The sequence below is a fragment of the Chiloscyllium plagiosum genome, unplaced genomic scaffold (assembly GCF_037043375.1).
Source record: "Chiloscyllium plagiosum isolate Xiang-an unplaced genomic scaffold, Cpla_swu_hap1 HiC_scaffold_28, whole genome shotgun sequence".
NCBI lineage: Eukaryota > Metazoa > Chordata > Chondrichthyes > Orectolobiformes > Hemiscylliidae > Chiloscyllium > Chiloscyllium plagiosum.
Genome location: NW_028270166.1, coordinates 50,904,116 through 50,930,620, shown reverse-complemented (window position 1 = coordinate 50,930,620; position 26,505 = coordinate 50,904,116). Strand labels below are relative to the sequence as shown.

At 43.9% G+C, this 26,505-nt stretch overlaps 1 protein-coding gene across 1 annotated transcript; it reads left to right on the top strand.

Annotated features, from left to right (window-relative positions):
• Positions 1-3,651: 3,651 nt before the first annotated feature.
• On the top strand, positions 3,652-26,064 carry fam32a (family with sequence similarity 32 member A). Its single transcript, XM_087976205.1, has 4 exons — positions 3,652-3,809; positions 9,827-9,986; positions 15,095-15,148; positions 25,212-26,064. The coding sequence occupies exons 1-4, from the start codon at positions 3,739-3,741 to the stop codon at positions 25,278-25,280; spliced, it is 354 nt and encodes a 117-aa protein (XP_087832331.1). The 5' UTR covers positions 3,652-3,738; the 3' UTR covers positions 25,281-26,064.
• The last annotated feature ends 441 nt before the right edge of the window (positions 26,065-26,505 follow it).

The window sequence follows — 26,505 nt, the reverse complement described above, 5'->3', positions numbered from 1 at the left end:
GGGCACAGCATAGAATGAAGCAGGTGGCAGATAAAAACTCTGAAATGCAGACATTTTCCCATGGAGATGACATATTAGCATTGTTACCAGGGATAGAAGATCCCTTCAAAGCCAGGCTTAGTGGTCTCTGCCAAATTGAGAAAAAGTTGAGTCAGATGAACTATCTGGTAAAGATTCCAGATAGGAAAAAACTGTATCAGGTATGTCATGTGAATATGTTGAAACCTGATTATAATAGGGAAAAAGAACTAGAGAAAAAGGTGTTAGTTACTGCCCTGCAGAGTGAAAAATCAAATCCAGGTGTTGTGGAATTTGATGTGCCTCCAAATACATTAAACAATGAAGTCCTTGAGGTGTGGGATAGGTTAGAAAACTATCTGTCTGAGGAGCAAAGAACGCAGTTGAAAGGTTTGTTACAGCAATATGAGGACATATGCAGGAGGAAGATGGGAAGGATTAATGCTGTTGTGCATAAGGTAGACATAGGGAATGCTGTTCCGATAAAACAACACACCATAGGTTTAATCCGTTCAAAGCCAGACAAGTCAAGGAAGTGGAGGCAATGCTCAACAAAGATATCATTGAGCCGAGTCAGAGCGAGTGGAGTTCGCCAATTGTCTTAGTTCCCAAACCTGACAGGACTCAACAATTTGTGTGGACTATCAGAAGGTCAACGCCATAACAAAATCGGACTCATACCCAAAACTGAGATTGGAGGACTGTGTCAAGAAAGTTGGTCAAACCAGTTACGTCACAAAGTTGGACTTACTGCAGAGTTATTGGGAGGTACTTTTATCAGAAAAAGCAAAAGAAATTTCTGTATTTGTAACCTCAAATGGGCTATATCAATTCAAAGTGATGCCCTTTGGAATGAAGAACGCACCCACCACATTCCAAAGACTCATGAACAGAGTTGTTGTTGGGTTAACAAACTATGCAGTCTATTTGGACAATGTAGTGATCTTTAGTGAGTCCTGGAAAGATTACATTGTACAGTTGGCAGAGCTGTTTGAACGATTAAGAGAAGCAAACTTACAGAAACCCGAATTCGCAAAAGCAGAGGTGACATTCTTGGGACATAACATCGGTGATGGAAGGTTGACTCCAAGGAACACAAAGATGAAGGCAATCGAGGAATTTCCACAGACAACCTCGAAGAAAGTGGTGCTTCAAGTTTTGGGACAAAGCAGATTCTACCGGAAATGTGTTCCAAACTTCAGCAGCATCGTGGCATCGTTAATAGATTTGCTGGAGAAGAACACAAAATTTCGGTGGACAGAACAATGCCTGCAGGCATTTGACAATTTAAAAGCAATATTAACCACTGCACCAGTTTTAGTTACACCAAACTTTTTGAAACCCATCAAAGTTGCAATTGATGCTAGTGAAATAAGAGTTGGAACTGTATTGCTACAGGAAGATGCTAATGGAATTGAACTGCCAGTTGGTTACCTTTCAAAGAAACACAACACATATCAGAGAAAATATCCTATGATCAAAAAAAAGTTACTGAGTTTTGTACTGGGCTTACAATATTTTAATGTTTATGTCACGAACAATGTATTGGAGACTGTTGTGGACACAGATCACAATCCTGTTACATTCTTGGAATGCTTTAAAGACAAGAATATGAGATTATTTCATTGGAGTCTAATGTTATACATTTTTAATTTACAAATCGCACATGTTGCGGGTCATAAGAATGTGATAGCAGATGCGTTATCGCGACTTTAACGAATAAAGTATAGATGAGATTGAATAGATTCCAATGTTATATATGTGCATGTGTGCAGAAGTTAATATGAACTTAGATTAATGTCCTATGTATGTCATGGTAATAGAGTTAAGAATTAGAAAAATAATGAAGCCATCTTTTCATTATGATGGTCCATTTTTACTTCAGGGTCAGTATATTGTTATAGAGTGGGAGGTAGATAAATCGTTAAGACAAAGGAGGCTCACAGTGTAGATAGTTGTTGTTTAATATTCACTTTTGGAGTTAAAAATAAATTGTTAATTTTTCTTTATATAGTGGAATTTGGGTAGTTCTCTGTCACTCATACTTTAACAGATTACAAGTCGAGGTGAGCTTTTCTGTGTGTTTGGTTTTAAATTAGCAGAAGCGTTTACACCGTGTTGCACCAATGTGGATTTCAGTCAGGCCTTTGATGAGGTTCCACGTGGTGGGCCACTCTGGAAGGTTAGATTACGTGGAATCCAGGATGAGCTGGCAAATTGGATATACAATTGGCTGGAAGATAGGAAGCAGAGGGCAATAGTGGAACTGTTGGACTGGAGGCCTGTGATTAGTGGAGTGCCTCAGGGGTCAGTACTGGGCCCATTGCTGTTTCTAATCTATATCAGTGATTAGGATAATAGTGTAGAAAGCCTGATTAGTAAGTTTGCTGACGACATTAAAATAGGCAGTATCGTGGACAGTGAGGAAGATTATCAGAAATTGCAGCAGGACGTTGATCAGCTGGGGTTGTGGGCTGAGAAGTGGCAAATGGAATTTAATATAGGTAATTGTGAGGTCTTGTATGTTGGAAAGTCAAGTCAAGGTAGACGTTTCATCGTGAATGGTAGGGCCTTAAAGGAATCCAGTGGAACAGAGGGACCTTGGAGTTCAGGTGCACGGTTCTCTGAAAGTGGAGTCACAGGTAGACAGGGTAGTGTTGGCATACTGACCTTCATCAGTAAGGGCATCTCGTGTAGAAGTTGGGAAGTTATATTGCAGTTGGTGAGGATGTTGGTGAGGCCACACTTGGAGTATTGTGTTCTATTTTGGTCACCTTGCTATAAGAAGGATTTCATTGCAGGAACCATCAGCAATGTTTCGTCCGAAGGCTCACTGAAGATGTTACTTAGTATGGTGATGAAACATCTGAACACGAACCTTCCAGCTCAATGAGCAAACCTACACCCACATCCATGGAAGGATGTTATTAAACTGGAAAGAATGCAGAAGAAATTTACAAGGATGTTGCCAGGACTCAAGTATCTGAGTTATAGGAAGAAGTTGGACAAGCAAGGACTTTTTCTTAGAGTGTAGGCGATTGAAGGGGGGGTGCGGGAATCTTATAGAGGTGTATAAGATCATGAAAGGTATGGATGGGGGGAATCAAGCGCTAGCAGGTATCAGGTTAAAATTAGAGGCAAAAGAATTAAAGGGAACCTGAGGGGCAACATTTTCACATAGTCAGTGGTATGTATAAGCTTCCAATGGAAGTGGTTGAGGCAGGTACATCAAAAACATTTAAAAGGCATTTGGACAAATGCATGGATAGTCAAGGTTTGGAAGGATATGGGTGAAGTGCTGGGAAATGGTGTTAGTGTGGATGGACAGTTTGTTCGGCATGGACCAGTTCGAGCCTGTCTCCTTGCTGTAGAATTCTATGGCTCTAAGAAGAGGAGCTGTTTATTATTTCTCTCTCTCTCTGAGAGAATTCTCACAGTCTAAAGGTAGATACCCTGAGGGTACACTCTCTGTCTGTGTATTTATCTTTCTGGAGCATTTTTCTTTTTCTCTCTCAGGGTGATTATCTCCCTAACTGTGTGTTTCTCTCTCTCCCTCCTTATTGTTGTCTTTATCCCCACCCCCCCCCGGTGTGTGTGTGTGTGTCCCTCCCCGGGTGAGGAGGGTGTGTTGGGCCTCCGCCCCCCGCCCTCTCCCTGACGGTGTGTGCCGGTGGTCAGTCTCTCTCTCTCTCTCTCTGTCTGTCGGGTTGCGGGAGGCCGATGGCCGAGTACCGGGCGGTGCAGGGCGGCGCGCTCAAGCTCAAAGGAGTCTCCGACCTGGGCGTCAAAAGGTGAGACCGCGGGCGGAGGGAGCGGCAGGGCGGCCCGGGGCCCAACTCCATCCCGGGGCTCGGGGCCCAACTCCATCCCGGGGCCCGAGGCCCAACTCCGTCCCGGGGCTCGGGGCCCAACTCCGTCCCGGGGCCCGAGGCCCAACTCCGTCCCGAGGCCCAACTCCGTCCCGAGGCCCAACTCCGTCCCGAGGCCCAACTCCGTCCCGAGGGCCAACTCCGTCCCGGGGCCCGAGGCCCAACTCCGTCCCGGGGCCCAACTCCGTCCCGGGGCCCGGGGCCCAACTCCGTCCCGGGGCCCGGGGCCCAACTCCGTCCCGGGGCCCGGGGCCCAACTCCGTCCCGGGGCCCGGGGCCCAACTCCGTCCCGGGGCCCGGGGCCCAGCGCCATCCCGGGGCTCGGGGCCCAGCGCCAGCCTCCCGGGAATTTCACAGGAAAGGCCTCGGTCTCGAAGAAATTGCTCAGCCCCAGGACCTGCCCTTCCATCATCAGCCGGTGGGACATTGTTAGATCCTGAAAAATATCCTGAGGGAGCGGGCACTGTCGGAGGGTCAGTGCTGAGGGAGTGCCGCACTGTCGGAGGGTCAGTGCTGAGGGAGTGCCGCACTGTCGGAGGGTCAGTGCTGAGGGAGTGCCGCACTGTCGGAGGGTCAGTGCTGAGGGAGTGCCGCACTGTCGGAGGGTCAGTGCTGAGGGAGTGCCGCACTGTCGGAGGGTCAGTGTTGAGGGAGTGCCGCACTGTCGGAGGGTCAGTGCTGAGGGAGTGCCGCACTGTCGGAGGGTCAGTGTTGAGGGAGTGCCGCACTGTCGGAGGGTCAGTGCTGAGGGAGTGCCGCACTGTCGGAGGGTCAGTGCTGAGGGAGTGCCGCACTGTCGGAGGGTCAGTGCTGAGGGAGTGCCGCACTGTCGGAGGGTCAGTGCTGAGGGAGTGCCGCACTGTCGGAGGGTCAGTGCTGAGGGAGTGCCGCACTGTCGGAGGGTCAGTGCTGAGGGAGTGCCGCACTGTCGGAGGGTCAGTGCTGAGGGAGTGCCGCACTGTCGGAGGGTCAGTGCTGAGGGAGTGCCGCACTGTCGGAGGGTCAGTGCTGAGGGAGTGCCGCACTGTCGGAGGGTCAGTGCTGAGGGAGTGTCTCTCTGTTAGAGGGTCAGTGCTGAGGCAGTGCCGCACTGTCAGAGGATCAGTGCTGAGGAAGTGCCGCACTATCGGTGGATCAGTGCTGAGGTAGTATCACATTGTCGGAGGGTCAATGCTGAGGGAGTGCCGCACTATCAATGGGTCAGTGCTGAGGGAGTGCCGCACTGTCGGAGGGTTAGTACTGAGGGAGTGCCGCACTGTTGGAGGGGCAGTGCTGAGGGAGTGCCGCACTGTTAGAGAATCAGTACTGAGGGAGTGCCGCACTGTCGGTGGGTCAGTGCTGAGGGAGTGTCCCATTGTCGGAGGGTCAGTGCTGAGGGCATGCCGCACTGTGGGAGGGTCAGTATGAGGTAGCGCCTCTTTGTCGGTAGGTCACCGCTGAGGGCGTGGGCACTGTTGGCAGGTCAGCACTGAGGGAGTGCAGCACTGTTGGAGGGTCAGCGCTGAGGGAGTGTCACACTGTCGGAGGGTCATTGCCGAGGTGGTGCCGCACTGTCAGAGGGTCAGCGCTGAGGGAGTGGGCACAGTCGGAAGGTCAGTACTGAGGGAGTGCAGCACTGTCGGTGGGTCAGTGCTGAGGGAGTGCCACACTGTCGGAGGGTCAGTGCTGAGGAAGTGTCACGTTGTCGGAGAGTCAGCGCTCAGGATGTGCCGCACTGTCGGAGAGTCAGTGCTGAGGGAGTGCCGCACTGTCAGAGGGTCCATACTGAGGGAGTGCTGCACTGTCAGAGGGTCCATACTGAGGGCGTGCCGCACTGTCGGAAGGTCAGCGCTGAGGGAGTGGGCACCTTCGGGTGGTCAATACTGAGGGAGTGCAGCACTGTCGGAGGGTCAATGCTGAGGGTGTGTCACACTGTCGGAGGGTCAGTGCTGAGGGAGTGCCGCACTGTCAGAGGATCAGTGCTGAGAGAGCGCCGCACTGTTGGTGGGTCAGTGCCGAGGTGGTGCCGCACTGTTGGAGGGTCAATGCTGAGGGAGTGCCACACTGTCGGAGGGTCAGTATGAGGGAGCGCCTCATTGTCGGAGGGTCAGTGCTGAGGGAGTGCTGTGTTGTCGGAGGGACAGCTGTATTTATTTAATCCAAAAGTTTTTAAAAGTACTTGCAATGTGGTTTAATGCATTTTTAAAGTCCTAATCTGTCTTGCCTTTACACACTTCTGTTAAATCAATGTTTCCTTTGTAGATTGTATTCTGCCAAAACACTTTGCTGGATATTTTGTTCTCCTAAAACTCCATCTGGTAATCATCTGTCCAGTCTTCTCACCTGTCTGTATCCTGGTGGAAGTGTTTGAGATTGTCTTACTGGTTTTCTCACCTCCAAATATAGGGCAGCACATAAATAACACATCTCGTTAGTGATCTAGAGCCAAACTACACCAATGCAGTGTTCAAATTATCCAGGCAAGTTAATTAGTTTACAGAATTACAACATAGTTGTAGCACATTGTTTTTAAAATAGAAGTCCTGGTTTCAGGCACCATTGTTTTTGTTCAGCCCAGATTTCAGACACTGCCTATTTTCCAATATCCATGTCGTTTGTGTATACCAGAACCAACATCACTTTAACTGACCCTAAACACCACTATCATCCTTGTAAATGAAATATAATCATTTTACACAATTTGTTGTCTTGAACCAATGTTTTTATCCAAACGGATGCTGACTCCCTCTCACCCAAAGCTTTGTGACTTGGATGAGACGGATACTTGTTAATCTGAAATTAAAATAGTAACTTCTGGGGATTTGCAGCAACTATTGCAGGGAAGAACAGAGTGAAGTCATTAAGCTGTAATCAGAATTGTTGAATGAAGAATTCAGTGTGAACCCCAGAAAAAGCAATACGTTTCATGAGATTGTTATCTGTACTGATATAAAATTCATTGCTGTTCATACAAACACAAATGTTTAATAGTTTCTCACATTCCCTGGACCTGGACATAAATAAATAAAACAGAACTGTTGCTGGGTTTGACATCTCATGGCATAGATCATGAGACATGCCTTTGTACATTTAGATTTTCTTTTTTTTTGCAGAAAGAGGGAGCTTTAATGTTTCAGAAGCCAAGCAGGGCATCTTGAGTAAATACAGCAAACATCTATATATATCTTAACCAATCAGATTGGACTTTTGAGGAACTAACATTCAGAAGGAAAAATTCTCAAGGGGTGAAATTGTTGTTAAATGAGATGCAGAAAGAAACTAATGCAAACAAATAAACAATAAGATTGAGAGAGGAGGGAAAGGAATAGATTGGAAAAATGTAAAAGGCGATCATCAGAGATTAGAGATTCAATTTTGCCAATCAAAACACAGTGTGTTGCAACTTTTGAGAGTTGTGTTAACTGTTTGCTTTAGCTGTCCTCTGCTCTGGTAACACGTGTGCATTATTTACAGAGGACAGTATTAACCCTGGCATTTTGACAGGATAATGTGACCCATAATACTTTGTCCTCTATTTTTGTTCTGTTTTGTACATCTATACCAGTTTAATTGAGATTTTACAAATACTTGGCAGATAGAAAGCCAGATTTGGGGTTAGTCCGTTTACTGCATCTAGACCTTGAATTGCGAGCTGGAATGCTGCTAAGAAACCTTGTAAACAGTTAATGCAGTCTTCCTAAAAGTACATGTTCAGATTTACTGTGTCCACAGGAAACCTGCTCAGATTGGAATCGTATCCTGGGGCTGAAGATATTTAAGATGGAGATGAGGGGCCCTTCCTGTGGCACTGAGGTAGAGTCCCTATCCCTGAACCAGGAGGCCTGGGTTCAAGTCCCACCTGCTCCACAGATGTGTTATAGCGTCTCTGAACAGGTTGATGAGGAAAATTGGTTAATTTTTTTTAAAGGTCATTTTTTCCCTTTGACACCATAAATCTTTGGAACAATTTTTCCCAGAGAATGATTGCAAATTGGCAAATTGGTTGAGTATTTTTAAGGTATAGTTAGGTTTCTGACTAACAAGGGAGGCAAGGTTTTGGGGGTAGGTGGGAATGTGGAGTTGATTTTATTGGATGGTCGAGTAAACTCGAGGGCTAAATGACATACTGCAGCTCCTAATTCAAATGCATGTTTGTCTATCCTTCTGCTCTTTTCTTTAAATGTTATGTTTTAGCCCTCATTGTTTTCCATAGAGTCATAGAGATGTACCGCACAGAAACAGACTCTTCGGTCCAACCCGTCCATGCCAACTCAATCTAGTCCCACCTACTAGCACCTGGTCCATATCCCTCCAAACCCTTCCTATTCATGTGCCCATCCAAATGCCTCTTAAATGTTGCAATTGTACCAGCCTCCACCATTTCCTCTGGCAGCTCATTCCATACACGTACCATCCTCTGCATGAAAACGTTGCCCCCTTAGGTCTCTTTTATATTTTTCCCCTCTCACCTTAAACCTATGCCCTCTAGTTCTGGACTCCCTGATCCCAGGGAAAAGACTTTTTCTATTTATCCTATCCATGCCCCTCATAATTTTGTAAACCTCTATAAGGTCACCCCTCAGCCTCCGACGCTTCAGGGAAAACAGCCCCAGCCTGTTCAGCCTCTCTTTATAGCTCAAATCCTCCAACCTTGGCCACATCCTTGTAAATCTTTTCTGAACCTTTTCAAGTTTCACAACATCTTTCCAGAATGGCACACAATATTCCAACAGTGGCCTAACCAATGTCCTGTACAGCAGCAACATGACCTACCAACTCCTGTACTCAATACTCTGACCAATAAAGGAAAGCATACCAAACGTCGTCTTCACTATCCTATCTACCTGTGATTCCACTTTCGAGGAGCTATGAACCTGCACTCCAAGGTCTCTTTGTTCAGCAACACTCCCTAGGACCTTATCATTAAGTGTATAAGTCCTGCTAAGATTTGCTTTCCCAAAATGCAGCACCTCGCACTTATCTGAATTAAACTCCATCTGCACTTCTCAGCCCATTGGCCCATCTGGTCCAGATCCTGCTGTAATCTGAGGTAACCCTCATTGCTGTCCACTACACCTCCAGTTTTGGTGTCATCTGCAAACTTACTAACTGTACCTCTTATAGAGTCATAGTCTGAATCATTTATGTAAATGACAAAAAGTAGAGGACCCAGTAGAGGATTTGTTTCTGGAGCTTCACCTGAAGCCATAAGAGTTGTACAACATGGAAACAGACCCTTTGGTCCACCTTGTCTATCCCAACCATCATAGAATCAAAGATCCCCACAGTGTTGAAACAGGCCATTCAGCCCAACAAGTCCACATCAGCCCTCTGACCAGCATCCCAACCAGACCCATCCCCCTACTCGATCCCTGTAACCTTACATTTCCCTTGGCTAATGCACCTAACCTACACATCCCTGAACACTGTAGGCAATTCAGCATGGCCAATGCACTTAACTTGCACATCTTTCGACTGTGGGAGGAAACTGATGCACTTGGAGGAAAACTATGCCAGATGAACTAAATTAATCCAGTCCTATTGGTCAGCATTTGGCGCATATCCCTCCGATTCATGTACCCTCCAGCTGCCTTTTAAATGTTGTAATTGTACCAGCTTCCACCATGTCCTCTGTCAGCTCATTCTGTACATCCACCACCCTTTGCATGAATAGGTTACCCCTTGGATCCTTTTTAAATGTTTCCCCGTCATTTTAAATCTATGCTCTTTAGCTTTGGACCCCCCTACCCTCGGAAAAAGACCTTTGCTGTTTGAAGTCAGAGCTCCTTCCCCTCTCTCTCTTCCCCCAACCCTGCCCTCTATCCATCTACCGCTCCTATTTCATTGTAATATCACTTCCCTTTCTACTAATCTGTGCACCTTGTTTCCCTCATAATCCTCAATTTTCAAGACAAGTGCGAAAAATCTGGATTCTTTGCGTGTGTTTTTTTTAATAACAGGAAGAAAAAGAAGAGTAAAGAAAGTAAAAAAATGCTGCAACAGATCATCTCAAATCAGAAACAGCACATGGTGAGAGAGGAGGCAGGAGAACATAAGCGAGTGGCTGTGGATAAAAGAACTCCAGCGCAGAAGGCGTTTGATAAGATGCAGGAGAAGCGGGTGAGTTGTTGCACCTGACAAGTCAAGGGAAATTTATTGACAGTTCACAGCTCTTCATTGTGTGTCTGTACAACATTAGTGTTTCAGTTCTGAGCCATTTGCGAGAATAAAAAACAGTGGCAGTAGAACAGAAGAAGGAGGAAACCCAGTGGGGCAAGGGAGGTCATTGGGTTGAACATGCATGAAAAAAAGTGGCCATGTCAATTGCGTCAACTTGTTTCCTGAAAGAATCATTTTATTTCAGGATGTGGATGTTGCTGGTATGGTCAGCATTCTTAATTTCCTTGAACTGAATGGCTTATTTGGATACTTTTGAGGGCAGTTCAGAACCAATCATATTAAAGTTGGTCTGGAATGACATGCTGGCCAGACCAGATTCGAGAGGCAGGTTCCCTTCCTGTGAAGACACTAGTGAACTTGGGACTTTGATGATAGTTCAGTAATTTCAGATTCTGGCTTTATTCATCCCAGATTTATTTATTTCATAGAAATCCGTACAGTGTGGAAGCAGGCTACTCAGTCCATCGAGTCCACACCACTCCGTCCAAAGAGCATCCCACCAAGATGAATAAACTGAATTTAACTTTGATTCACTGACTTTAATTAGATGGATTTAAAAGTCCCAGCTGAAGTGAGAGAATGTGAGCACCAAGCTTTGTTGGTCCAAGTCTCTGGATTCCTTGCCTAATTGCAGAACCATTCTGCTTTTGTACCCCTAAAATGGAAAGACACAAATGTGGAAAAGAGAAACTGGAGCAGTGCTCTGTCACAGAAAGGGAAACATGTTCAGAAGGAGGAAGCTGCAAACTGATGCAATCTGAAATTAACAGAAAAAGCTAGAAGCAGCTAGTAAACTAATTTAAAAGATAAGCCAGAACTGCAGGTGACTGCTGATCCCTCCGTTGGTTCGAACTCCGAGAGAGTACTGTGAGGCCTTCAGCCTGCTGGCTGCACCTGACCCCTATCTCCACTGCCACTTTGTTCCTTACCCTAACAAAGTGACTGATCTAGTTTGTGTTTAAAGCTGCTGCAGTTGGTGCTTGTCATTTCTTGTGTGGTCCCATTTCCTGCTGGTGTTCTGTCTGTTTTGTATGTAAGGGTTGTGTTTTCCTATCTGCAAAGTGTGGAAACTGAATTAAGTATCTGTAATTTCAACAATGAAGTTTCCAGTGTTTAACATAAAGCATTATTTATTCTCACTTACTCAAAACATGATATCACACACACTGTATTTGTAACCTTTGTGAAAGGTGTTCCAAGTTATGGTTAGCTCTGTCTATGGTTTATGATCTCTATCTCCTGAATCACTTTCTTGATTGAAGTGAATTGTTTAACGGTGAAGTGAGGATCTTAGCAGACTGGGAGGTTCATTGTCATTGATTCTTGGTGATGGGATCTCAGGTGGTGAGGGAGTTTCTTCTGTTGGCACCTTCACTTGAAATTGCTAGGTGATATCAAAAGTGAACAGCAGCATGGACCTTTTTAAAAAAATCATTCATGGGAAATGGCTGTTTCCGGTATGTCAGCATTTAATAACTGCCACTAATTGTCCTGGAGAGGGTGGTGGTGAGCTGCCTGGTTGAACTGCTGCAGACATTGGGGTGTAGGGACATGAGAGTCCTGTTAGAAAAGGAATTATAGAGTCATAAGTAACAGTGACAGAACAGCAATGTATTTTCAAATCAGAGATGAAGTGTGAACTTGCAGGTGGTGGAGCCCTGTAGCTGTTACCTCTGTCCTTCTAAGTGATAGAGGTTGTGGGTTTGGACTATGCTGTCAGATGAGCCTAGGTAGGTTTACTGCAGTGCATCTTGTACGTGGTGCCTGAGAGAACAAGAAATGAATTACACGTTGCAAGATTCCTAGCTTTTGATCTCCCTTTGTAGCTGCGAACTGTACGGATATGGATGTTTCACCACCTCTAACCTCATGATGGAGGGACGATCATTGATAAAGCAGCAGAAGATAAGGTAGTATCCTTGGTCCAACCAACAAAGAGCTCTTGTCCCTACCTCTGAGCCAGGAGGCCATGGTTCAGGTCCCTGTGTCAGAGGTGAATTATAACATCTCGAAATGGGTAGATTTTTAAAAAAGGTTTACCCAAGGGAAATCCTGGAATGATATCCTGGAGTTGAGTTACTAATCTCCAACAACTACAGCTATCTTTCCTTATGCAAAATATGACAGTACCCAGTGGAGGGTTTGCTCCCTGATTCGCATTGACTTTGGTTAGAGCTCTTAACGTCACCCTATTTGGTCAAAAGCTGTCTTTCGCTTCACGTCACTAGCACGCTAGCCTCACCTAGAAAGCACAATTCTTTTGCCTACATCTGGACCAAGACTGTAAGGATGTCAGGAACCAAATGACCACGGCAGAACACTAACTAAGTATCAATGGGCTGGTTATTCCTTTAAATAGCACTGTTGATGACTTTCTTCATTACTTTGCTGGTAATCAAGAGTAGAGTAATAGGATAGTAATTGGCCATACTTGGATAATATTCCACATTGTTGGTTAGCAGTACTGGCCCCCTGATCATGTGAGTCTGGCAGCATCTATAAAGAGAAAACTTCTTTAATCCATTATGACTCTTCTTCAAAGCCAAGGCATACTGGTCTTCAAATGTTAACTCTGTTTCTGTATCCAAAGTTGATGCCAAACATGCTGTGTTTCGCCAGCATTGTCTGTGTTGTTTCAGATTTCCGGCATTCGCAGGATTTTGCTTTTACAAATTCACAGTCCTTTCCAAATGTAGGGTCGTGTGTGTTGCTTCTAAAATACCGTGTTGTTGTTTAATGCTGTGTGAGTATGAGACTGTCTTTATTTTTAATGACCCAGTTGATTTGACAGGTGGGTCTGCCATACAAGGAGCATGGCACAAGGCTAATACTGGTTCAGGAGGAAAGGGAGATCTGATTAAAACATATACAATTTGAATAAGGGCTAGACTAGATGCAGAGAATTTTTTTTTCCCCGGTTAGAACTGGATCACAATTTCAGAATATGGGGTAGACCATGTAGGACTAAGATGAGGAAATATCTCTTTATAGAGTCATAGAGATGTACAGCATGTAAGCAGACCCTTCGGTCCAACTCTTAAATGCCGACCAAATATCCCAACCCTATCTAGTCATTATCTGCCAGCACCCGGCCCACATTCCTCCAAACCCTTCCTACTCATTTACTCAGAGGGTAGTGACCCTGTGGAATTTGCTCCCACAAAAAGACCAACTCATGGAGTGCATTCATTAAAGTCCTTGCTACTTATTTTAACAAGGGGTGTTGGAGAGCAAAGTGGGAATATGGTCTTGAGATAGACACTCAGCCATGATCATATTGAATAGCAGAGCAGGCTCAAAGAGTAGAATGGCCTACGCCTGCTCCTAGTTTTGATAAAATCCCTTCTGAATTGATTAAGGAAAGGGCATTGATTCACATTCATTTGAAATGTTCCTTAGAGTGATTTCAATCCACAAAAGCAGATGTGAGAACCCCAGGCAATCATATTTTCTGGGCTTTTCTGAGCAGTTTTTAAAATGTAAAAGTCTTGGTTCAAATGCAGCATTTGCTAGACCTACTATAAATTGTCAAAAGATAAAACCTGAAAGGGAATGTAATGTTGCCTGTGATCTTAACGAACCTGGTACCGAGCATGTTTGTGATCTGAGGACATAACCAGACTCGATTCTACAAAAAGAACATGCTAGCTGTCGTCTTTTGAACAAAACGTGGCAAGCACCGAAATCATGTCCATCGACCACGAAGGTCCTGGGCAGCTTGGGACTCCCTAAAAGGGAGGACAATTCAGGAGATCTTGGAACTGTGAAACAAAACTAGAAAAAAATTGGATATGCTCAAAAGACCAGCTAGCATCTGTGAATATTTCATGTGTAAATCCTCAGTTATAACAGGAGTAAATATGGATGAATGACATTTGAAAAGGAGGAAAACAGTCCCTTTCCTTCTGCCTTGCGCGTGTGCTCACATATAAAATGTTTAACGGGGAACAAGAAAACATTAGATGGCAGAACGATGATGGGCAAAGTGCAAACACCATATCTGCAGTTTCATTGTCTTCTGTTGTCCTCTAAAATACTTTCTGTCTTCCTACCGCATCCTGTCCTTTCTCTCTGCCACCTGTAATGAGAGCATTCACTCTTTGAGAGAAGATGGGCAATGATCTTACTGCATCATCGACAATTTGAAATGGATTTTACAGGTGGATGTTGAGAAGATGTTTCCCTTTTGGGAGAGACTGGAACTATGACACAAATAAAATGAGGGACCTGCAATTTAAGATCTGATAAAGGGTTTTTTTTTTCCTCTTGGAAGCTCATGAACTCACGAGCTCTTTGGGACTCACTTCCCCAGACAGCATTACAACTGGGTCATTGAATATTTTAGAACAGAGATTCTTGACGCATGGGAGAATCAAATGTCATCAAAGCTGGATAGGAAGCGGTTTTGAGGCCAGATCAGCCATGGTCATATTCAATGCTTTGTATCTTAGCATCATGGCTGATCTTCTGTTTCAACTCCACCCTCCCACACCATCTCTTTACTCCTTAGTTTTATTTTGATACAAGAGGAGTTGTCAGCTGCAGACATGAATATATTCAAAGAGTGAACATTCATAGTTAACTGAGATAGAGAATTCCAAAGATTCACAATCGTCCAAGTGAAGAAATTGCAAAATAATCAGCCCTTCAGTCACTGACTATGACCCTCTGTTCTAGATTCCCAGCCAGGGAAACATTTTCTCAACGTCTAAGAATTTTGTATGTTTCAAGTAGATCGCCACTGTCTATTAAACACCTGAGAACAAAGGCCTAATCCTATATACCCCATGAAACACCTTAAGACATGTTAAAAATGTTATTTAGTTTGGGAATATGCTGAGCATCGACTGCTTGGACTGAAGGGTCTGTTTCTGTGCTGTATGACTTTGTACAAATATGAGGATAAAGGGGTCTTGCTAAAGTTACAGTAGGTCTTTGATTAGACCGGTCTGTCTATAGATTTGCTCTCCTTACTGAAGGCAGTTTGGTTGCTTAGCTCAATGAGTACAGTCCTGTTCACTCATTTCCTGCTTTTGTATTTTTCGCAGCAAATTGAAAGGATTCTGAAGAAAGCATCAAAAACTCACAAACAGAGTGTGGAGGTAAGATGTTAAGGTTTTTTTAATGTAAATGTTTTATTGATATTTCAAATACTGAAATTCATATTACCTTCGAGATTTTTGCAGAATGCTTACAAATAGTCAATTTTTGTTTCGCCTAAAAATCTCCAAAAGAGAAGCCATTTCTAAGTTTTGAAATGGAAAATGAAACAGCCAAAGTAATACAAGTAAGAATAGGAGAACATCAAGGTAATAGTGTTACCAGCGTTAAAATACATACTATTTGAGACCAAAATTGGACATAAATTGGACCAAGACCAAAGTAATAGATTGCAAAATGCTAGTTTGGAAGGAATGACAAAACAATAAAGTGGGAAATAAATTGACAGGAGAGCTTTAGGAGGATGTATTAAAGACACTTCTTCAAATGAGAAAAATAAAGATGTGTAAAAATATTCTCCAAGCACGTTGCCTAATGAAAAGTCAGGATTAGAGTCTGACCGTCAAGAAACATGTGGAAAACTCACAGATATTGAGTGAACTGCATTGCCTTACTATTTACCGGGAAGACTAACATAATGGATCTGCTGTTGAAGACGAGATCGAAGTAGACGCGTGTAAGATAAATGAGAAATGGATCAAATTTAAGCAAGGATCCAGATATATTACGTCCAGGCAACATATTAAAAGTAGTTAGGGAAGAGATAATGGGGATACTGTTTTATGTTTATCTACACTAATTAATTATAAAAGGGAATAATGCCACCCAGAGGACCGACAAACAGATAATTTGATTCCTGCATTTAATCAGAATCACGGAATTCCTATAGTGCGGAAGCAGGCCATTTGGCACAATGTGTCCACCCCAACCCTCTGAGGAGCATCTCACCTAGACCGACCCCTCCCACCACCACGCCCCCAACTTCCCCTACCCCCTACCCCTACCCTAAATCCTATTTTTCCCATGGCTAATCCACCCAGCCATGCACATCCCTGGATACTATGAGCAACTTAGCATGGCCAGTTTACTTGACCAATCCAGCTAACATCTTTGGACAGTGGGAGGAAACCAGAGCACCTGGTGGAGACCCAGGCTGTCACAGACCGAATGTGCAAACTCCACGCAGACATTTGCCTGAGGGTGGAATGGGACCCAGTTCCTGATGCTGTGAGGCATCAGTGCTAACTTGAGTCACTGTGCAACCCTAGAAGGTAGAACAAGTCCAGGGAACTGCAGACTGATGTGCTTAATGCTGGTGGTGGGAAGGATAATGGAACCTTACCCAAAGATTAAATAGAAAAACACCGAGAAACTTAAATTATTAAACAATAGTTCATGTGGATTGCAAAAGGCAAGGACATGAATGACCAAGCTTTGTGAATTTTATAAAGAAAGAACGGAAATAAGAGACAAATGTGATGTAGCGGCTGTGTTCTTTAATTTTTCGGTAAGGTATCATACAGTAAACTCATGACCTGTAATTGCTGTGACTTATTGTGTATGTAGCAGAATGGACAGCAGTCTGGATATAAAACAGTAGTAAAGTGAGAGGTATCTGCAAAGTAGTATTCCACAGATTCTGGGATGACTCTCTACCATTTATACGAATGATTTGGATTAGGGAATAGAGTGCATTTTCAAAATATCTAGGTGCTAAATTTGGCTTGTGATTAATACCAAGGAAGACTGACAAATTACACAACTACATTAATAAACCTGTAGAACGGGCATACATTTGTTAAATCAATTTCTGAATAGTGTGTGAGCTGATGCATTTTTATAAGGATATGGAATTCCTATTGCTGCGAAAAAAATCGAACTGAAATAAAGCAGCAAAGGGGGATCTATGTGTAGAGACAAACAAATCACCATAAGTAATAGCACAGGTTAATAGCCCAACACATCAACTTCTTTCTGTCTCTCTGTTGGCATCCTGTGTATGGCTCAGTGAAATATTTATTGCTGACCCTTTCTGGGCCACAAACCCAACCAGCTCATTCGCTTTCCATGAGAACTTTCCCATGTAGTGATTCCACTAAGTGCGAACCTTTTCCACCTCATTTCCATCTGTCTCACCCTTCTTAATGTTGAAGCTTAAATATAATAGCAACCTGCTTCTTCATTTTCATACCAGGTTTAATGAAGGCGAATTTTGAGGTGCCGGTTGGCAAAATGCCCAATGAGGTTTTACTTGGCCTAGGGCCTCAGGGTCTCAGTGTAGCAAAGCTCCAGCACTGGGGCCACTGTACAAATGTCTTATTGATATGTGGAGAAACACAAACAATACATATCACTGGGGAGTGTCACCGCTTAGAGACTAATCACCCAAACTCAGCAGGTAAGGAAATTGTTCCTTGGATTTGGGGATTTGCACTCATTTTATCAGTAAAAATGCTGATCCTGTGGTCTCTATCACCAATCAGTTATTGGCCTGTTATCAACTTTTTTTCATGAGTGCTGCCTGATCTGATGTGTATTTCCAGCCTGTGCTGATTTCATTTCCGATCTCCAGCATCCACGATGTTTGCTTTTGAGTTGAAATGGTATGCAAGCTCCTGTGGGTGACTTGTATTGACTCCAAGTTAAACAACACCCAAGTCTTAAAATTCTGATTTGTGTTTTCAAATCCTACTATGGGGTTGATGCTGTCAATATTTAACTCCTCCATCCCCAGAATCAACTGTAATGTATTCATTCTGGTTTCTCAAGCATCGACGGCTTCAAATGTTGCACCAAAACAGGCTGTGCATTCGGTTATCAACGGATGAAGTTCTGGAACGGTTTCCATAAACCTCTCCACTTCTCTTTCCTCCTTTTTAGGCCCTCCTTGAAACCTACCTGTTGACTGAGATCATCTGCCCTAATTCTTCCTCATGTGGCTTGGTGCCAGATTTGTATTTTAATAATCCTATGAAGCACCTTGAGACATTTTAATGTTTTAATGTTTTCCAGGCAAATGTGAGGTGATGCATTTTGGGAAGTCTAATTCTAGAGCAAACTATACTGTAAATGGAAGAGCCTTGGGAAAAGTTGAAGAGCAGAGAGATCTGGGATTTCAGGTCCATTGTACCCTGAAGTGGCTGCACAGGTGGATAGAGTGGTCAAGAAGGCATATAGTATGCTTGCCTTCATCGGACAAGGTATTGAGTGTAAGAGCTGGCAGGTCATGATAAAATTGTGCACATTTGGTTCGGCCACATTTAGAATACTCGTATGGTTCTGGTCGCCACATTACCAAAAAGATGTGGACACTTTGGAGAGGGTGCAGAGAAGGTTTACGAGAATGTTGTTTGGTATGGAAGGTGCTAGTTATGAAGAGAGGTTGAGTAGGTTGGGTTTGTTTTCATTAGAAAAAAGGTTATGGCGGGGGACCTGATCGTGGTTTACAAAATCATGAAGGGTATAGACAGGGTAAACAGAGATAAGCTTTTTCCCAGGGTGAGGGATTCAATAACGCGGTCATGTGTTCAAGGTGACAGGTGAAAAGTTTAAGGGGATACAGGCGGAAAGTACATTATACAGAGGGTGGTAGGTGCTGGAATGCATTGCCAGCAGAGTTAGTAGAGGCAGGCACAGTAGATTCATTTATGATGCGTTTGGACAGATGCATGAGTAGGTGGGGAGCAGAGAGATACAAATGCTTAGGAATTGGGCAATAGGTTTAGACAGTGGATTTGGATCAGCTCAGACTTGGAGGGCCGAAGGGCCTGTTCCTGGGCTGTAAATTTTCTTTGTTCTTTCAAGATGTTGTCAAATACAAGAGTAAAGGGGTCTTGCTAAGGTTATGTAGGTCTTTGATTAGACTGGGGCTGACAATGTGTTGCTGGAAAAGCGCAGCAGGTCAGGCAGCATCCAAGGAGCAGGAGAATCGACGTTTCGGGCATGAGCCCTTCTTCAGCCCTTCCTGAAGAAGGGCTTATGTCCGAAATGTCTATTCTCCTGCTCCTTGGATGCTGCCTGACCTGCTGCGCTTTTCCAGCAACACATTTTCAGCTCAGCTCTCCAGCATCTGCAGTCCTCACTTTCTCCTTTTGATTAGACTGGACCTGTATACAGTTTTGGTATACTTACTAAAGGCAATATTAATCAAAGAAAACATTCAAGACCAATATTGACTTTTTGAATACAAAGGGAATATTGGTAAATGAAGGGTTAACAGCAAGTGTTAGTGAATGGCTTGAGGGAGCCAAAGGATATCTAGCATTGTGTTTCTGTTTGATAAGATGAACTGAGAATGCTTCCAATTAAGACCATAAAACATAGGAGTGGAAGTAAGGCCATTCGGCTCATCGAGTCCACTCCGCCATTCAATCATGGCTGATGGGCATTTCAACTCCACTTACCCGCATTCTCCCCGTAGCCCTTAATTCCTTGTGATATCAAGAATTTATCAATCTCTGCCTTGAAGACATTTAGCGTCCCGGCCTCCACTGCACTCTGCGGCAATGAATTCCACAGGCCCACCACACTCTGGCTGAAGAAATGTCTCCGCATTTCTGTTCTGAATTTACCCCCTCTAATTCTAAGGCTGTGTCCACGGGTCCTAGTCTCCTCGCCTAACGGAAACAATTTCCTAGCGTCCACCCTTTCCAAGCCATGTATTGTTTGGTAGTTCAAAGTCCTATAATTTACCTTAGTGACTAACAAGTAAATTCAAGAAAGGTTCTTCACCCAGAGAATGGTGAGAATGTGTAACGTGCTGCTGCAGGAACAGCTGAGCTGGAAGAGCATACATACATTTATGTTGCCTCTCGACAAGCACAAGGGAGAAAAAATAGGAGCAGCATTCCCTCTGAATTGCAGTTGCACAGAGGTACCACACACCAATCAGCGTGCTGACAGATTGACTTCCAATTCCAGACATTACTGCTGCAAAGAAACCTCAGAAATCTGTATAACAAGGAAATAAATTTGGAGGATGGGGGTGATGATGTTGAAGAGAAGAGGCTGATAGGATGAGGTGAGGTGAAGGTGACAGGGAAAAAACATGTATAGATCAGAAACCAGTTGATCCAATTGGCCTAGGTCTGTCCTCCCGTCCATGCAGGGCTCCAAACAGTCCTTCCAGGTGAGATCTGCATCTCCTCCAACCTAGTCTACTGCTTCCGGTGTTCCTAATGTTGTCTTCTCCACATCGGTGAGACCCAATGTAGACTAGGTGTCTGTTTTGCTGAAAATGTGTTGCTGGAAAAGCGCAACAGGTCAGGCAGCATCCAGGGAACAGGAGAATCGACGTTTCGGGCATAAGCCCTTCTTTAGGTGTCTGTTTTGCCAAGCATCTTCATCTGGCCTGAAAGGGCCACCTGATCTCCCGGTCATCGCCCATTTCAATTCCCCTTCCCACTCCTATCTGACATATCCATCCTTGGCTTCCTCCATTGCCACTGTGAATCAGACCACAAATTGGAGGAACAACACCTTGTTTTCTGCCTGGGCAGCCTACAGCCTGGAGGTCTCAATATTGAATTCTCCAATTTCAAATAACCTTCCCACCCATCCCCTGGCTCTCTTTCCACCCCCGCCACCTCCCTTCCATCTTCTGACCGACCCTTCCCTTCCAGCTACCAACCAGATTCATCCCTCCCATCAACCAACCAGGTCATGCCTGTCGAAGCCTCCCCGAGAACTTCAATGGGTAAGGGAGGACATCCTACTGGAGTCTACTCAACCTTCTCTGGTTCTTTCCCTGAGATCGTTCAATTGCCAGAAATAAAATTCTTACAATCAGTCCATTGAAGGTTTAGCACATTTATTTAAACATTTACTACAGTGTCACGGTTACAGATTATCAATACACTAAGCCCTAGTCGAAGTAGAGGTTCTAAAACCTCAGCAGAGTAGCGGTACCAGCACTTACCAACCTCGTGCTCTCTGAGACTATTCCAAAAATGGCGCACTCAATCTTTTGTATTTATATGATTTTTGTCCACTAAACATGTCAATCAAACTCATGCTGACGAACACAATGTCCTCCCCACATTCCTGCTGTGATGAACCTGTTAGTCTTTTGATTACATTACTAGAATAGCGATGACGAAACTGCCCTTGTACTGACTTGGGTGATGACATTATGTGTTAATACCCTCTAAGGTTTGGTCACATACTCATTACCTCATGTCCTTGCTTAAATCTGATCACTGACTTTTTTTATGTCTTAAACGCATTCCTCATTGTTTTCCACCACAACACACATGATTGGTCAAACCCCTATTGTCATTCCTTGTATGTACTTGAAGTGATCTGTCAAAGGCTTTTGCTCCTCCTTAATGACTAATTGTTAAGTTTCATAGCTGCCTAAATTTGTTCTTGTACAGAGCTGGACTTCTTGCTTTTCCCAGCGAAGTTGTCTTTCTTAATACTTTTTCCTTTTGCTTTATTTCTAACATTCTTTGAGTTCTTTAATTTTATACTTTCCCTTCGTGTCCTTCCTCATACCCACCATTTGTGGTCACCTATCACTACCTCACCATTCTGCTCCCCCACCGCCCTCCCTTATCTGTCGCTCCCTCTGCCCCCATATTCAGTCCTGAAGAAGGGTTAAATGCAAACTGTTGACTTCACCTCCTGATGCTGCCTTCTCCAGCCTCCTGTTTGTCTACTTAGATCTGTCTTGTAGACACTGTGTAATCTCCTATCAGATCCTTTATTGGTCAGAGTATTGAGTACAGGAGTTGGGCGGTCATGTTGCGGCTGTACAGGACATTGGTTAGGCTACTGTTGGAATATTGCGTGCAATTCTGGTCTCCTTCCTATCAGAAAGATGTTGTGAAACTTGAAAGGGTTCAGAAAAGATTTACAAGGATGTTGCCAGGGTTGGAGGATTTGAGCTACAGGGAGAGGCTGAACAGGCTGGGGCTGTTTTCCCTGAAGCGTCGGAGGCTGAGGGGTGACCTTATAGAGGTTTACAAAATCATGAGGGGCATGGATAGGATAAATAGACAAGTCTTTTCCCTGGGGTCGGGGAGCCCAGAACTAGGGGGCATAGGTTTAGGGCGAGAGGAGAAAGATATAAAAGAGACCTAAGGGGCAACTTTTTCACGCAGAGGGTGGTAGGTGTATGGAATGAGCTGCCAGAGGATGTGGTGGAGGCTGGTACAATTGCAACTTTTAAAAGGCATCTGGATGGGTATATGAATGGGAAGGGCTTGGAGGGATATGGGCCGGGTGCTGGCAGGTGGGACTAGATTGGGTTGGGATATCTGGTCGGCGTGGACGGGTTGGACTGAAGGATCTGTTTCTGTGCTGTACATCTCTATGACCATGATGTTATGGGGTTCTCTGCAATTGTTGTAGTGTCTGTTTTCTACCCCTGCATGGCGCTGTATCGCTGGAAAGAGTTGGAATAAGGCTGGTACAGTTGGTAGTTAGAGCCCCATGCTGTGGTGTGGCTGTGACAGTACACTTCTGAGCTGTTCTACATCATCTGACATTTCCCTTGCACATGTGGCTAAACCAAACACTCAGCTGTATTTAACAGACAGTCCCTAAGAAACTAAAAGGAAATGACCTGCTGCTTCATGTAATGTATGACCATCTGCTGTGACTTCTCCCTCTGTTGTGCAGTCTCTGGAGCGGGGAAATAAATAACAATCTGGATTATTTAGAACCTGTTCTTAAACTGATGAGACATACATGTTTGTCAGAGAAGTTCAAGAGGATTTAACATTTTGTGCATGGTCAGGTGACGAAGGAGCTTGTGATTTCAAATAAACCTGTTGGACTATTACCTGGTGTCGTGTGACTTCTGACTTTATTAAAGTATTCATCACCTGAAACCATCTCCTGTGATTTTGAGTACCTGTGAATGGGGAGGTCTCGAGGTTGGTCTATGAATGCTTGAGTATGTCTCCCAACATCAGGCGTTTGATATGAGGTTATTGTATTTTAGTCTAACTAATATCTGAGAATCTACAGTAAACTCTGTGTTATCCTACATCGTACTGACCAGAATGAATGCTTAACAGAAATTTCCAACGTCTCCCAATTCCTTCCAACTTCAATTTTATTCTCCCCTTTTAGTAAAAAGCCATCTGGAAACTCAGTTGCCCCCAGGTTACTGCTTGGAACACTTGTCAGTGAAATTGACATTTGGATTTTGTTATTTTCTAAAGTTGATCTGGAGGTACATAATAAAGACTCAAATCTCTAGTGTGCAGTATCCATTTTCAGTGGAAGTTTCTCATCCCTGGGCATGCTGTCCTGATATAACATGCATTTTATAATTTATTGATGAAAATATATTCAATCGCTGTACAGTTAAATCTATTCAGAGTAGAGCTGATTTTCACTCTAAACAAGTTAAAGTTTCCATTTAGGTTGGTGTTCAGTTACAATGGTTTGTTTACTTCTGGTTTTATAGTAATCCCCTACAGTCCCTCCCCACCCCTCAACAACTTGGAAATAGAAGAGCAGCTTCACACTAACTAACAATCTTAACTAGTTAACCATAACCAGCCACTTGCTGAACATGCTGGTTAACGCAACTGTTCCTGTCATTTTAAAATGACTGTAATTAAAAGTAGGCGAAGGTGAGGACTGCAGATGCTGGAGATCAGAGTAGAGAGTGTGGGGTGTAAATGCACAGCGGGTCAGGCAGCATCCGAGGAGCAGGAGAATTGATGGTTTGAATTCCTGATGAAGGGCCTTTGCCCGAAATGTCGTCTCTCCTGCTCCTGTAAATAAAAGTAGTTTATTTGAAGGCAAATGCAGAATTTTGAATTAACTAGTGTTTGAAGATTTCATTCTTGAGATATGGGAGTTGGTGATGAGGTCACCCATTCTTAATTGTCCCTGCAAAGTGCTTGATTGGCTTCTATCTGGAACTGTCAGTGTGTGGGGTGAAGCTAATCGCATAATGCTGTTAGGGATGGTTCTCCAGGGTTTTGACCCAATAACAGTGAAAGAAAGGCCAATGCATCTCAAGGATAGTCAGTTGACTTGGTGACAAATTTTGAGGCAGTTGTTGAAACTAGTTTAAGTAGAATCACAGACTCCCAGGAGTGTTAACAACGCAGAAGGAGGCATTTTTGCACATTGTATCTGCACCGTAAATGCCAAAACATTAGCCAAGAGAATGGCTGCTGGTATTTTATTTTTGAAAAAACCAAGTAAAATTTTTCTTCAGCTCCATCCCAAATTGTACCTTCCCTTTTGCCTAAAAGGAAATTTCAGCTGAGCATCACTTTGAACAATTGTCCTTTACGACAACTGATTGTTTTGAGCTTTTGCTTTCCATTTTAATCTTTGAGTAAGTAGTTTGCGGATGGCAATTAGCTCAGTGCAGAGTTGTCTTGATGGTATCTGTGCACATGCACTGCATTTCTGTTGTATTGTTAAGGATGAGGAGAGAACATAGTGTTTTGGATGAAGAGGAGTGTGTGTTGCAGTTTGATCTTCAATGAGCTGCCAGAGGAAGTGGTGGAGGCTAGTACAATTACAATATTTAAAAGGCATCTGGATGGGTATATGAATAGGAAGGGTTCAGAGGGATATGGGGCAAATGCTGGAAAATGGAACTCGATTAATTTAGGACATCAGTCCGCATGGATGAATTGGATTGAAGGGTCTGTTTCCACGCTGTCCAAAGATGTGCCATGCTAAATTGTCCACAGTGTTCAGGGATTTTGTAGGTTGGGTGCATTAGTCAGGGGTAAAATATAGGGGAATCGGTCTGGGTATGTTACTCTTCAGAGGGTCGGTGTGGACTTGTTGGGCCGAAGGGCCTGTTTTCACACTATAGGGATTCTATGATGATCTCTACAACTCTATGACTCTTGGGTTTTGGGTCTGGATGGGATGTGAGGGTGAGTCTGCTTGGCATCTACTGCCTGCATGAGTCCAAAAAGCTGGTCAAAACCAGCACAGTTCCGAGTCATGGGTTGATTGAGAGTCTGGCTCTGTCCAGAAGCAGGGGTGCCCTTTTGAAGACTCTTGTATATTCCAGATTTACTCCCTTTAGCATCCCCTCCACCAGCACTGCCATCCACTGTCCCTGAATCTCCACGTCATACCCCAGCACAGCCAGACTCTGAGTGGCTCCTCTGGGCACCAGTTAGTTTGTTTTGTTATCCAAAACACTCACTTGTCACTTTGCTTTTCTTGCAGGAGTTTAACCGACATCTGGATACGCTCACAGAACATTATGATATTCCCAAAGTCAGCTGGACGAAATGAGATGAAGAAAGCTTTTGGGCATCTTTTTATTGGGATTTCTGTTTGTTTTCTGAACTCATTTATCTGCAGTAAATTAAAATGGATTTGCTGTCTGTATCAGTTGGTCTGTGAGGAAGAGACCTGAGCCGTTGCAGATTAATCTCTCATTAGACAGTTTAACAGTTAGTAAATATAATGTTTCTGTTGACCTGATTCTTGTGGTTACATATTCTCTAACTTTAGAACAGTTTGCAATGCTGTGAAAAAAACAATAGCTGATCATGTGACTTTGAGTGGGGAGTCAACTATTCTGTGGCAGAATTGCTTTATTTCTCTCTAATTTTTGTATGTCTTCCTGCAGTAATGTATCACAACATTCAGATCTAAAGCTAACCAGCTTGCTGATCCTTGCATAAATGCTGGGTATAGATTTTTTTGTTTTAAACACATAATCCCTTCCAAACATAGCCAACATTGAATTAGTTTTGAATTTGTTTTTGAGTATGACTGAAAGGAAACTCATGGGCAGAGGGAGGGAAGTGGTGATAGTTGAATTTCTGGGATGCCACAGAAATTTTATAAAGGAGCTGATTGATGTACCTTCTATTGTTGGGAGTCTGACCAAAGTTGATGCCATTCTATAACATCATTGGACTGTCAGCTGTACCTTATAGATATGTGAAGGAATGTAATTCAATCAGTTGAGCTCTTGCCCTGTGGCTGAGCCAGATTCATTGGTTGCTGTTCATTAGGGTGCCTTCCTCCTGATGTTCAAAATCTGGCCAAATAAAACTCTTAACATTCACTCCTGCCTTAGAAAAATATTTGTACTTTATGTAAAGCACTGATAATTTCCAGGAAAAGATTTTGCAAACACATCTGTCCTTTAGCACACTCTGATATCTAGCTCTTTATGATACTTTTTTAAGGTTGGGCAGTGAGGATGAGGAGTGGTTTGACATGATCAAAACAGGAGCTGAAAAATGTGGCGCTGGGAAAGCACAGCAGGTCAGGCACCAGCCAAGGAGCAGGAGAGTCGACGTTTCGAGCATAAGCTCTTCATCAGGAATGAGTGCCTGCATATCAGAATGAGAATGGAACATGAGGGGATATGCAATGTTTGATCATCATGTGAATGTAGAGTGCTGCCAGCTCCTCAAGCAGTTATTCCTGCTCACTGTCAAGAGACCTTATCTTAAACCAATGATGTGTGCACACAAAGTAACACACCACCTCAAACCATTGA

Coding starts and splice junctions, on each gene's coding strand:
- fam32a (XM_087976205.1), top strand. CDS start 3,739: ATGGCCGAGTACCGGGCGGTGCAGGGCGGCGCGCTCAAGCTCAAAGGA. Junction 3,810..9,826: donor TCCGACCTGGGCGTCAAAAG/GTGAGACCGCGG, acceptor TTTTAATAACAG/GAAGAAAAAGAAGAGTAAAG. Junction 15,149..25,211: donor CTCACAAACAGAGTGTGGAG/GTAAGATGTTAA, acceptor CTTTTCTTGCAG/GAGTTTAACCGACATCTGGA.